The sequence below is a fragment of the Coffea arabica genome, chromosome 11c (genome assembly GCF_036785885.1).
Source record: "Coffea arabica cultivar ET-39 chromosome 11c, Coffea Arabica ET-39 HiFi, whole genome shotgun sequence".
NCBI lineage: Eukaryota > Viridiplantae > Streptophyta > Magnoliopsida > Gentianales > Rubiaceae > Coffea > Coffea arabica.
Genome location: NC_092330.1, coordinates 4222830 through 4236578, shown reverse-complemented (window position 1 = coordinate 4236578; position 13749 = coordinate 4222830). Strand labels below are relative to the sequence as shown.

Below are 13749 nucleotides of genomic sequence, written 5' to 3'. Positions count from 1 at the left end.
TTATGGCCTTTCCAGAACAAAGCTGGAAAGGTAGGTTTTGTCAAGGAATCGAAACCCTAGGTTTTGTCAAGGAATCGAAACCCTAGGTTTTGTCAAGGAATCGAGTTTCTAGGAAGAAGTTGGAATGAACTTTCAAAGGGACAGGCTTTCCAACTTAAAAGATCCATACAAAACATGAGAATGGAATAGATAAGTTGGAAAGGCCTTTCCATTCTAGGCTATTCCTGCAAACTCAACGTGGGATTAAAGCATTATCCCAGCTCTCCCCCACCTGCTAATACAACTAACCTCTTACCAGCTCCCAAACTTGCCTCTTGAAACTACCTCCACTCTGTAAACTTCAGCCCTCTTTCTCCCACCATATTGCAGCCAAGCATTCCCACCAGACACCAATAACTCCCTTCCATATGTACACCCCTAGAACCCCTAGCTGAGATAAACTAGTTAGTAAAATTTGAATTCAATTATTCGCATGGCAATAAGAGTGTTTTGGACAGTATTTTATCATGCCTCTTGCAAATTACAGAAGTTCTTTGTGGGGATTTTGGTATTTGAACAAGAAGTTAAAAGAGTCTACTTCCAGTAATTGAGCTAACGGGCTAATAGGACTTTGGATCCAATACATAAGAAGCGAAAACATTAAGACTTACATATATGCAGAAAGCTAACAGGAAATGTAGGTAGCAAAAGTTTGCCTATTTTCTCAAGGAAAGATATCGAAGAAGATCTTCACTTAACGTAACGTGAAAACAAAGCATGAGAACCATATATGTACAACCACACATCAAGAGTACCTAAAAAACCAGTTGCCTAGATGCATAGAAGATATGAATAGATGAGAAGAATATATTGTTTCTACCTTGTTCAAGCTCACGATGTCACGATAAGGGCCTTTTGGCGATGCCATATCCAGCTCTTGTGGTTGGACCTCAGCATTTCCATCCTTAGACCATGCTTTTGATTGGTCTTTGGAACTTATTTTTGCTTTGCGTTTTAGGAGATTCAGTTCCCTTGCACTTGGCCTCCTAGATTTAACACCAGGGACCATGTTTGCCACAAATTGCTGGAAATTGGACATAGACCTATATTGAGGGGCAAGACCATTGCCAATGGAGTGAAACTTTTGCACCAGCAGGTCTTCATCTCTTATCATGTCACCAACATCCATGAACTGCTCGCATACATCTAAACCTGCAGATGAATAATAGTCAGTTTGTGAAAATCATTCTAGAAAAAACAGTGAATAAATACCAAAGACAGCACAAAACTGAATGATAACCAGAATGCATTACCATTAAACAGTAGTTTCTAGCATTTACTTGAAACAACAGAGAAACCAATCGAAAATGAACATCATAAAACATTGCACATGGACAAAATTCTGCATTTCAACTTGTTTGGTTCAGAGATCATTAATAATGTCAACCTGTAGCAATCTTTTGACCAACAATGAATTAATGGATCAATTGACTTCCATCTTGAATCAAGAAGCAATAGGAGTTCAATACATAACTGCTAGTAAAAGATTCAAAACAATCACTTGCATTAAAGTGCTGCAGAAAGGGTACAAATCCAATCTACAATGAAGTATCGGTATTAAACCCACCCACCCCCAAGTCACCACCTCCTAATGCAATATTGAAATCAAATTTGTATGGAGAGTGAGCTAATAGTCCATAGTAATTTGACAAACTCTTAAGCGCACCTGTCCATCTGAGTCATTCCATAAGAGAACATTAAGGAGTACCAAACTAACTGTACTTGGACACATTCTAGGAAGTAGTTTCATAAAATAACCAACCTATAGTGTTATATGTCACAAAAGAAGCCACAACAGCTACAAGCTATTGCTGCATGCACCAATAATAGCCTCTATGTTTCATTAGTTAGTCGGCCTCACAAAACCTACTTAGTGGCTCAACTATTGGTTTAGATGGTTCATCTTTCCAGTCAAATATATTCAAGCCTTAGCAACGCCTCATTTACATGGTTTCCCATGTCCTAGATCTCCTATTTTCCACAGTTGGGTTCAAATCATCCCTCAGGACAATATGCATATTTCCCATCACGGGTGCAGGTTAAAAAAGGAGCCCATTACCCACACCAATAAAGTCCCAACCCCTCCCACCAACCAAAAAAAAAAAGTCAAAGATTATAATTCTTCATTTGTTTCTCCACGTAACAACTTTCATTCATCCCAAGTCTCTATTTTCTTTGGCTCAGTTCTCTTCAGTTACGTTTTCAACAGAGAACAATTTTCTGCACCCTGATAGGTTTAAAGCTATTTTCATAATAATACACAAGTTCCCAGCACCATTTGAAGAAATATGAACGTCCATGCACAAGGGAATGTACAAATGTATAAACATGCTTCTGTTGGACCGTGTACTATACCTCTTTCCTTTTCATTTCTTTAGTTAAAAAACCTGTGGCTTACTTCTAGTGTGTTTTTGTATCTTGCTCATGCATCAAAGTTGGCCATTACAATTGTTGCCTAGTCACAGATGACTAAGTACCATTTCAGGAAATATTCATGTACAAATAACTCAACAATGTACAAAGCCTGAACATAGCAAAATCCAACTGAGCCATCACTATTCCCTTGTGCTACTGTGGTTAGGAGCGATACCAAAAGAGAGAATATATGACATCTATCGATATATTTTGGAGTGCTTTTTGGTCAACAGTAGAACTGCAGAACCGCTTAACTTGAAATGAAGCTTTCTTCAGAAAGAGTAGCATAAACTCACACTAGGCATCAAGCTGCCAAAGTCTGACATCACCATAGAGATTCAAAAGTGGTACTATCTCAAAGTCATTAGTTGTGGCCTAGAAAATGCAATAAATAAACAAGCAACAATACTAATTCAGAACACAGATTTAACAAGAGAAATTATATCTGCAAACTCACCAAGACGACGCCGAAGATTTTGTTTCTGTCGAGCCAATCGCTCTCTTGGATTCTTGCCACTCTCACTCCCAATATCATACTCCTGAAATCATGTGAAAATGGAAATTCAGATTAGGAGGTCAAAATCAGCACAAGAAGCAAGTGCACCCATATTGGTGCTATCTCTTCCAAGTTGTAAGAACAGCTATGAGCACCCAGTCTAGTTATAGAAGATTGAGACCAATCACATCTCAATTCGAAAGTATGCATGTCAAGTTAGATCATAAAAGGGGCGAAACCTGTTATGACCAGGATCAGGACATGACACAATGAATACCATGAGCATGATGTCAAGTTATAGATGATAGAAGTCATTTTCCCGCTCCACAAAGTAATGGTGCAATGGATGAATATGGTAAAACATATAGACAATAAATAAATAAAACCAATCACATCTCAATTCCAAAACAAACAATGTTCCCTCTCGTTTTCTAGTAGTAAATTTTCCTTTTAGCAATATTTTCAATGTAAAAGTTCTTAATACAAGTTTAATTCAACTTGGATCCATAAAGAGTATTGCCGAAGCAGGCTGAGAAAGAGACCCCCCCCCGGGTACAACTATCTATTGTACATGGCAGAAAAGAAATGGCACGACTTCCAAAAGCAAAACTAACCACCTGCATGATTTATGCTCCAAAAATTGGCAAAAGCTACAAAGGACAGGCCACTGACACAAAAATACCAGTACAACACAGACTGGAGTTCCCCATACTTTAAAATGTATGGAACAAGCGTTCATGATAAAATTTGGTACCTGTTCTGGAATCCATGTCACTAGGTCTTGTACACTTAACATCATGCCTAGTCTTATACTCAAATATTTCAAGTTAAGGAAATATTAAACTAACTAGAGTGTCCTATTCCTTTTCAGGAGCTACTTCTTTTTGTAATAAAATATGAAGATTTAAGGGGTGCCTGGTTCATGCTCTGGAATTGGAATTGGAATTAGAATTGGAATTGGAATTGGTATCATACACAAATAATTAGCATGGGTATAGCCTTAAGTTATCATTACAATATTTATTTCTTGGGAAAATCATTTTAGGTTTGGGTATCAGAATAAGATATTATATTTTTAACAGTTTTTCCTCTTTTTCCCCCCTTTTTCCCCCTTCCTGCACATTCCACCCGCTTTGGCCATTGACAGACAACGTTTCTTCCTTGACCACCACCAATCAACTTTCAAACTTGAGAGAAATTCAGACCTAATTACTACTTTAACCTCCTGAAATCATATTTAACCCAAAGATTTTCAGATTTTCCTATCAAAGATAGATGTAAATTGAAACTAGATATCCAAAATGACAGAATGTTCATCATCTTCTTCGGCTCGAGAAGGGGTAAATACTTTTTACGGTCAAAATCACCCCCAAACCTCATCACCAGAAGTCTTGTCAACTGCCGTAACTAGATCGAAATTTTTGCTGCTAGTCATGCTTTTAACGGCACTTCCTTGCTGCTTGATGGGAGCGCAAGATGAGCAAGCAAGGAGGTGGCAGATGTCAGTGGCAATGAAGAAGGTGGAATATGGTGGTGTATTATAAGGGAGGGATGGTGAGGGAGAGATGGCAGTGGAGATACAGAAAGGTGGACAGATAAGTACCAAAGCAGAAGATATCTGGGAGAGAAGAAATTGCTGCTTTTTTTAAAAAATTTTTGTGTTTCATTTGGAAGTCAACTTTGGTAATCAACCAAAAGCTCACAATATGGTTAGCAATGGAGAGTCACCAGATTTCTAGATTTCATTCCAACTTTTCAATCCCCATGCCTCTTCGCCAAGCAACAATTATGGTAGTGATTCCAATTCTTGATTCCAAAACCCTTTTATCAACCAGCCCCTAAATCATGTATTCAGAACAAGGATGTATTTTTCTTTGGAACTTCTAATGAATACAAATGGCTCCCACCTCTCCTCTCCTGTTCATACTTGACTGAACAAGAAAAGGTGAAGAAGAAACCAGATTTGACCATTGATATTTCACAGGATAACATGACACTATTAAAATGCCTATCAAACCCAACTAAAGGTACAACAATCATAAGTTGACAGTTTTATGACACAGTTTGTCTATTGTTGTTCATCAGAAAATAAGAAGTCATATGTATAAGTTTTTAATATTAAAATATTCCAGTTTCAACTAGACCCATCATGCGGAGTCCCTATAGCTCCGAGGAAAATAAGGCCCACTAGTGTAACGATGAAACAAAAATAGCATATGTACTGTTTTAGCTTTTTTTTTTAACAGCTAAGCTAAGTATCTTTCTCATGGTAAACTTGTTTCCCAGGCGTTTATGCTTTTGAAAAGCCAATGAGGAACAATGGCACATCAATTTGTTCTACAAAACAGAGGAATGCAAAGTAATTGTAAGTCATCACAACCATGGTCGTGTTTGACTCCAAATACAGAAATGCAAGGTATGGGAAAACAATTTTAAAAGTACCTGCCCCCCAGATGCCAATAGAGCTCCAAACTCCAATACTTTGTTCAGATCAAAACTGCAAAAAGTGCAATTTTTCTTTCTTAATTGCATTGAAATGGCTTGAAAACTATAACAACCAAATAAAAGATAGGCATAACAAGGAAAAACTATGGTAAGACAATGACCTTCTAAATGAAGCATTTGCTACAAATTTAGGGTAACAGTAAGCCCATGCTAGCACATCGCCAACAGGACAAGAAACCCCCAACTTTGATATCTTCATCTCAAGGCATGAATTTATGTCAGTCAAAGATGTGTGTTTAACATTCTCAGCAATTGCTCCAATGGCATGAGCAGCAGCAACCCTAGTATCCCACCTTTTGCTACAAAGATATTGAGAAACCTACACATATTCGAGCATTACCAAATTGAATGAGTTATTTTGGTGAAAGAAGTAACTATCTTCACTCCATAAGAAAGAGAAAATGAACAACAGAATGGCTCCATAAAGATAGCAACTACAAAGTCAAGGTACAAAACAGGCATATTTAAGTTCCGAGACACTTATTCAGTATCATTCGAGTAATTTTTACAATTTTTACCTTCAGAAAGAAACCAAAATGTAAATGAATAATTAAAAATGCTCTGTTAATTTTAGCTGTTGATTATTGACAAATTTCAAACTTCAGATGAAATTTAGCTAGCTGAAAATTTGCATAAGATAATGACCTTAAAAAAGAATCCAGATTGAGGAAATTTTAGATTCAAACCTCAACATATTAAGAAAACAATCGAAATTTGACTATAATCCCTTCATCCAATAAACAAGAACAATTGTCAAGCTTTGCCCATAACACCTCAATCAAGAAAGAAACTGAATTATTTATGTTAATACCTGTAACATAAAATAACTTAACCTCAACATATATAGCGCATACCTTACTTTCAATTGAATAGATAGTGTTACAACAATTGCTTGTAAAAACAAACAATAAAATTATCATCTGTATTCACAAGTCAATAGCAAAAGAGCACTAGATTTTCAGCTTCATGAGTATCACTGCTTTTACTACCAAAAACATGTAGTTACACATAAGAAAAATTTTCATTTGAAATTAGTTTGTTTAAACACACCTCTGAAAACAGGGAACCGAGAAGGAAAGGAGAACCACAAGGTAACTTGTGTGTTTCAAGTTTCTTTTAACAAAGGAGGGGGAAAAGGAAGGGAATATAGGAATTCTTAAGCTTTGAAGTTCAGCTTATGTTTCCTTTTAAAATGTGGAAGCAAATGGTAGGAAAAAAAAGGGCATAGATGTACTGTCCTATAATGTATAAAACAAATTTTTTGCTTGAAATAAATTGAACATTCAAAAAGAAAAGCCGCCTGAATCAAGCTTGTATAACGTATGATCTAAAAGATAAACCAATTGTACAGGGCATATCACAGGAGAAAACTGTTGAGGGATTCTTTTGCTGTAAAAATGGATGACTACTTACCTATGGTTTCAAAAATTTATTTAGAACAACATTTCAAGGAAATTTTTGCATTTATTTAGAAAACAAAAAGAGCAGGGGGAGGCAGAAAATATATTTCAAATTAAATTGATAATGTTTCTGGTTTACTATTTTCTTAAATCAATGGCCAAAGACACAAGGTCGCTTTAACTTTTTCCCTTCGTACGTCCAAATGATGTATCTAGCATTTCCTTTCTTTTTTGATTCATATCTATACCTTTCCTTTTCATTTTTGTTTTTTGTTTTTCGTTTCTCCTCTTCAAAAAATCTGTTTACATTTCCTTCTTACACTTCAATGTATATGGAAACAAGGAACATGAATGCCACTTCCGCACGTGTTCCTTTACTTTCTCAATAAGTTATCATGTCTTCATGTTTCCCTTCCTTAAACAAAAAAGCAGTGCCTAACTTTTGTGAAATCCCTATGGAACATAACTCCCTTTGGTGACAAAGCTTTGTTGTCTTTTGGGGTTTTTCGGTATAAGTTTATATCCAGGAGGCTTGCATACTAAGACAACACAAATCTTATTTTACTAAACAACTTTTTTACTGGAAATACAACTCTTGGGTATCAGATTATACTTGAGTGAGTTTGTTAAAAAAAAAAAATCAGGAGTCACAGGTAGACAATTCTGCAGCAGGCTACAGCTCCGAGGAGCTCTGCTGAACAGTTTCCAAATGACAATTTACATCTTTGAGCACACCTAAAATCTTTATTTATTCCTCTTCAAAAATCCAACTATTGCAAACTGTGATAACAGTATACCTCACCATACTTTCCTCTCTTTCTTATTAAGCTTAACAACCATTACTCCAAACCAAATTCTTCCACTTGCTTATACGTATAATGTGTATGCAACCATTGATAACCTATTCTGAGGCAAACTGGAAAATTACGAAGCGACATGAAAGACCCCTTCAAGTACTTGTGCCTACTGCCACAAATATCAATTCTAGATGTATCAACTTTACAGTACAATGTTGTTTGAAATGGGGGCTACTGATTTGTATGTGCTATGAAGCTAACCAGGCAAAAGGATTTCTTTGCTTGAAATATGGTCAGATGTCAAGTGCCTTGCCATAAATAAAGCTTATGCTACAAGGGGCTCCATTTATTCAACTGACAAAGGCGTCCAAAAATTCAAGAAGGATATTTCCATACGAAAAACTGATACTTGCACGATTGAAGCAAAAAATTGTCAAATCACTACATTCATAAGTCACTTGCTTCCAGGGCAAGAAATATAACAAGGCACAAAAGCATAACCAAAATATCTATAATCCATTTAAAAGAATATTTTGAAAACACATAAGATGCAAAAAGATGATACTAAAAAGAAAAAAAATATGGTGATGAATGATAAGGAAAAAGTAGCATGACTAGCTTTGAAAAAGCATATGAACTTTGAAAATCAAATACGTACCTTACTCAACAGAGGGATCAGGTCCTGTGGATGTGATTTTGCAATTTCCCCAATTTGCTTAGCTGCAGTAAACCTCGTCGCTTGGGTCGAGCCCGCTTAAAATTTGTTAAAGAAACACAGATCCCAAATAGCCAATGGAAACCCATATTGAATTTTTTTTTTATTTTAAGATCAAATAAAGCAGAGCCAAAGAAAAATACACCTAAGAATGCCAGCCCAGAATTAAAATCAAATGCATCCACAAGTTGATATCAGCAAGACAGACTTGATAAACACATAATATCTTGCATTCAATGTAAACGTAGACCAAGCATTATTCAGCAGAAAATGAACCATAGGATACTGTCCAACAAAGTAAGCAGACGGTGAAGACGTGATGATTGTTGCTGAGCCATATTCGTTCTCCAATTCTTTAACCTCAATCATAACTTCAATTAAATTCTCAATAATAGTAAACAATACCCGGCGAACCACGGACAACATTGGGAATTTATTTCAACCATTTGCACGTCACTCATGCCACCAACAACATTTTACCAGCACCGCCAATAAATTACCTAATTGAGCAATTTATCACAAAAAAAAAAAAAACCAATCACACTATCATTTTTCCCAGAAAAAAAAAATCACGTTGCATAAACTAAACCACATCTCCACCATCACAAATTAATATTTTGTATCAACTAAAAACCAAAAAAAAAAAAATGTGACTGCTGTGTAGCTCACGTAATGATTACAAGAATCTAAAACAAATTTTAGATTCATATGATGATAAACAACAAAAATTCTTCAGCATATTAAGCAAGAAATTCTTATCCACAAATTAACATTTGTATCTATGTCTATTTTCATTGTGTGAATAAAATTTTCCCAGAAAAATGCTTTCAATAAACGTTCTTCTAAAACTATAATATTCTTTTCTAAATAATCTCCTACCAAACACCAACAAAACCATGGTTCCAAAACCAGTCTGAGTAAGAGCTAGCTCGGACGAGCTGTCATGGGAACTTGGCTGCATCCGACTCAGACGATTCGCGGTGTGCCAACTCAGTGGGTCACACAACACCTGAATCGTCTAAGTCGTTCAAATCAGGACCAAATCAACGAAAGTTTCTGCTTTGTTAGAATTAACGAAAATACAATGAAAATTCCCCGAAAACATCCCAGAAAAATCGACAAGCAAAATCCATTGGACAAAATTATCAATGCTAAATTAAAATACACCAAAAAACAAAGAAAAATTAATCTGCATACCAATTTTTTCAGGCCAAATTGTCTCCACAAAAACCCTCGATAGAACGAAGGAGAAAGTTATCGCTCAGGAGAGTGGACGTTTTGTTGGAGAAGAATTGGGGAGGTAGCAGTTGGGTTGGACTCTAGGTGCGACAAGTGGGCAAGGGGCTATTGGGATTGGGCCAGTGGGCTTAGGGCATAGATTGGGAGCTTAGGATAGGAAACTAAAGAAGGAAAAACTTAGGTTATAAGAGAAGAGAAGGAATTGTTATGTTATTTGGGAGTTTTGAAAATTAGTGAAATGGTTTTGGATATGAAAGTCATTAAATATTTGTTCCAGATCATTTTAAGGACAAAATAGGTATTTTAAAAATTTTAACAAGTTTTTTCAAAGTTTCTTTCCATTTCCGTCCAATTTGGGAGGAAAAGTTTTAGCTACTATTCATCCTTCTAAATTTTCTCATTTCCTTTCTTTTCTTTCTTACTTAAAACTAACAAACAAAGAAAAACTAAACTTTCTCTTCTTTCCCTTTCTTTTCTGTCCAAATCCTCAACTCCCAAACGAAGTCTAAGAGTTTATTGGAGGATGGTAAATAGGGTTCCTAGATGGGTTTTGATTAGTGGGTGGGCCATATAAAATTGACTTGGGTGAGGTAAAAAAAATAGAAAAATCCTACCTATATATACATATATATACACACATACACACACTAGTAGGGACTCCAACGGGATGCACGGGCGGTGGTGCCTGTGAAGAATTTGTAGTAGTAAAACTCTTTGGTCTAAGTGTCAGAAGTAGAAGTGTACATTTCTATAGTTTGTTCATATGGTTTCTTCATATGCACATAGTGAAGTATAAAGGATACAAAAAATTTCAAAACAACCAAACTCAAAAAAAAACTACAAAAGGAGTGAAAACCAAACAAACAGTAAATGATAACATAGCGCAAAAACTACATTATAAAATTTAGCCCAAGACCAACAAAATATGTTGAGAAACAAACAGCAAAATATGCAATAAAAAAAAAGAATATACCATACCAACAGGACAAAGTTCCAGAGACCAGCAAAGCAACTATGAGATGATGATCCGAATAGAAGAAAATAACTCATGCAAAAGCATAGACTACTAAGGCAGCAGACAAGACCTATTGTGATGGGTACAAATTATGGTTTCCAAAAGCTAATCCACCATAATCTCATATGAAATTACTAAAAGACACAAATTCACCATAAAGCTATGCATTAAAAATACCACCTGTCTGGGCAAAAGAATAATTTCACAATCCACTATGGTGTCTAGTAATTAACTACCAATCAAATCCAATGGAAATGACTAAAAAACCAATGATAAACTGCCTGCAGACTAAAAGAAAGGATCTAAAGAGGGCAGCAAAGTAAATTAGTGAAAAATAGTAGCACATGCACTGAACAATTTCCGTGGCCTCTGATCCATGGCACATCCAACAAGTGTTCGAAACAATGAAAGTAATCATATGAAATCATGTACAAGCTTTCAAAGCACAAGTGATAGGATGAAAGTTGGTGAACAATAAAAAGTGCAAGTGCTTCTTATATGTATAGTTAGGATATAAAACCAAAAAAGTACTTTTGCTCTAAGGTAAAGATTTTTTCTGTCTTTTTCTCAAGGTATAGATTTTGACAATTTAGCAGCCCACATGATCTAATATTGAAACTTTTGGTACAAATGCTACAAGAGCTGGTTTTGGAGTTTATTTAGTGTGTAACCCTTTATCACTAAGATGGACCATTCAGTTTGGTTTTTTTTTTAATTTTTTTTTTAGTGTGAGTACGAGGGTTCTAATTCGAAACCATTCACTTACACTTTTTCCCTTCAAACCACCCAACGCTTCCCTAGCCCTCCCTCAATTTAGTATATATGTATTTTTAACTCTAATCTAATCCATTTATATGTATATAGTTTTAGTTGTTGATCACTTCCAAATTGGAGAAATTCTTTTTTTCAATTACTACAATTCATTGGCAATACAATTGATTTAATATTTGGTGTGTTTAGATATGTAATACATTTTATAATAAGTTTTGTCTCTAGGAGTCTTCCAAAATTATACTTAGAAAGCTCATTTACACCCTTATAGGCTGATTGTGGTCAATTATTTCCTTTTCTTTCTAATTGCGAGGATATAAATGTATATAATCCAATTCAACATTCAAAAATTTTTTGCAGCCATTTGACTAGGAAGTTACAAACCTCATATTCTACTTATTTCACCTTTTGCTCATACTGTTGTCATTTCAACATCATGGTCTATGAGTCATTTACTTGCTATATAGCTTTTTTTTTTCTTTCTTTTTTTTGTAGGAATTTTGGATTTGGTCATTGATTTTGCTCTTTTCTTTTGCAGTAGGTTCTTTCTTCCCCGAGCAGCCTTACTATACATTTTCAAAAATTTTCATTTATTTTGTTAATTTTGAGTTTATGTTTTCTCATCTAATGTTAGGATAATTGCTAGTTGGTTCTTATGTCATGGGAAATTTGCTATTGTAAAATCTCATTTTCTTTAGGTCAGTACTTTCATCTCTTATTTTGAAGTTCTTGGTTTGTTCTGGTCCTAATGACATAAAATAAAATATTTGTATTTTATTTTTGCTGAATTTTTAGTGTTTAGTTATGCTACCTATCTAGTAACTAAGGAAGGACTGTTAGAATTCTTGTCACTACTAGATTCAGTGTTCAAATCCTATTCTCAGTAGTTGGGTGTAGGAAGGGCATAGGAGCGGTAGGAGGGTAAATTGTGCATTGGGAGGGCATGGGAGAGATAGGAGGATAAAAAAAATTCATGCTATTTATATATTTGATATTTTGTTTTACATATTTCTCTTAGAAAGGGTTTATATAAATTGATTACATTTTGGATATTGTTTACATTATTCATAAAACTTCAAAAGCTTTCAAATTAAATTCCAACATGTCTTAAGTTGTAAATTTTAATTACAGGAATATTAGTCATAATTCATATAAAGATTAAGTCGAAATTATTAGCATTTGATACAAAATTGTAAAGTCGAGACAATAATACTTGTTTAGAAATTATTTGTCCACTATTAAAAAGTATATGATTGGCTAAAATTTTTTGGTAACTTGATAGCAAATAATAAGAATGTCTAGTATTTCAACTGAACTAGTCATGGTCCAAGTATGTTACACATGATAATTGTTGTTAGTGTTACAAACTAAGTTAAATCAACATTAAACTTTTCCTTCAAATTGCAACATAAAAGGAAGATTCGGCTTTTAATACATTTTCTACCTTGAAATTCAAAGTTTGAACATCATAAAAAATAATTCTAGTCCTTCAAATGTTTGATAATGAATACTTTTCCTCATAATTTCCTTCTCTTCACACAATAATTGCATTCTCTTGCTACTTTAATTCATTAACAATAAACACATCTACTATGCCTTGATCTCGCATTTCTAAAATCTTATTCCTTTAGTGAAGCAAACAAAGTTAATTTCAAGGAACTCCCAACTCACAGAAGACAAAATTAAGACAAATATATCTCTAATCAAAACTTTAATTTCAAACATATAACCACATTTGCATAACACAAGCAAATCTAGGTATGTCACTTACATATTTTGGAAACACTAGGAAAGATCATGTGCATTGCACATGTTTGATTGCGTTAAAATTTGTCCTACTATTTAGAGAAAATAGCACCAATTGTCCCTCATATATCATTGATAAGAAAATTTAGTCCCTCAGAATGAAAATGAATAATTTTAGTTCCTAACAAATAAAAATGATTAATTTTGGTCCATGATCACTTTTCTATTCGAATTTTTGCCGGAATTAGTCATGCACATCACATGATTAATTTTTAAAAAAATAGCAAATCACTCTTCACTATCCTCTCCTACTGTTGTCTCAAACCCTTATCTTCTTCTCCTTCTTCTAATCCCCAAAATCCTTACAACCCTAATTTGATCTATGGCCCATTCCTGCTCCCTTCTGGTTCTTATTCACCTCCTATTGGTGATGCTCCTGATGGGCTCTACTCTTACCCCCCTCAAATTAAACTAACTGAAAATTTCAAAACCTATGGCTGGTGGTGTCGTGCCCCATTTTTAAATGAAAAATAATGAGTAAAATTACAGGTTTTACAAAAAATGAATTTTTTGATTAATTTTTTTATTTGAAAAATGAGTTTTTTGATTTT

General features: G+C 34.7%; 1 protein-coding gene across 2 annotated transcripts in view; it reads right to left on the bottom strand.

The window, feature by feature from the left end:
• LOC113715712 (TATA-binding protein-associated factor BTAF1-like) overlaps nt 1-9700 on the bottom strand; it is a 28534-nt gene extending 18834 nt beyond the window's left edge. For both annotated transcript variants that reach the window (XM_027240002.2, XM_027240003.2), the window contains exons 1-7: nt 9565-9700; nt 8654-8867; nt 8311-8405; nt 5557-5774; nt 5393-5447; nt 2912-2993; nt 860-1191 (exon numbers count right to left, since the gene is read on the bottom strand). In XM_027240002.2, the coding sequence (XP_027095803.1) occupies nt 860-1191; nt 2912-2993; nt 5393-5447; nt 5557-5774; nt 8311-8405; nt 8654-8705 (834 nt within the window). In that variant the 5' untranslated portion in view covers nt 8706-8867; nt 9565-9700. The remainder of the gene's footprint in view (nt 1-859; nt 1192-2911; nt 2994-5392; nt 5448-5556; nt 5775-8310; nt 8406-8653; nt 8868-9564) is intronic.
• Nucleotides 9701-13749: the final 4049 nt, after the last annotated feature.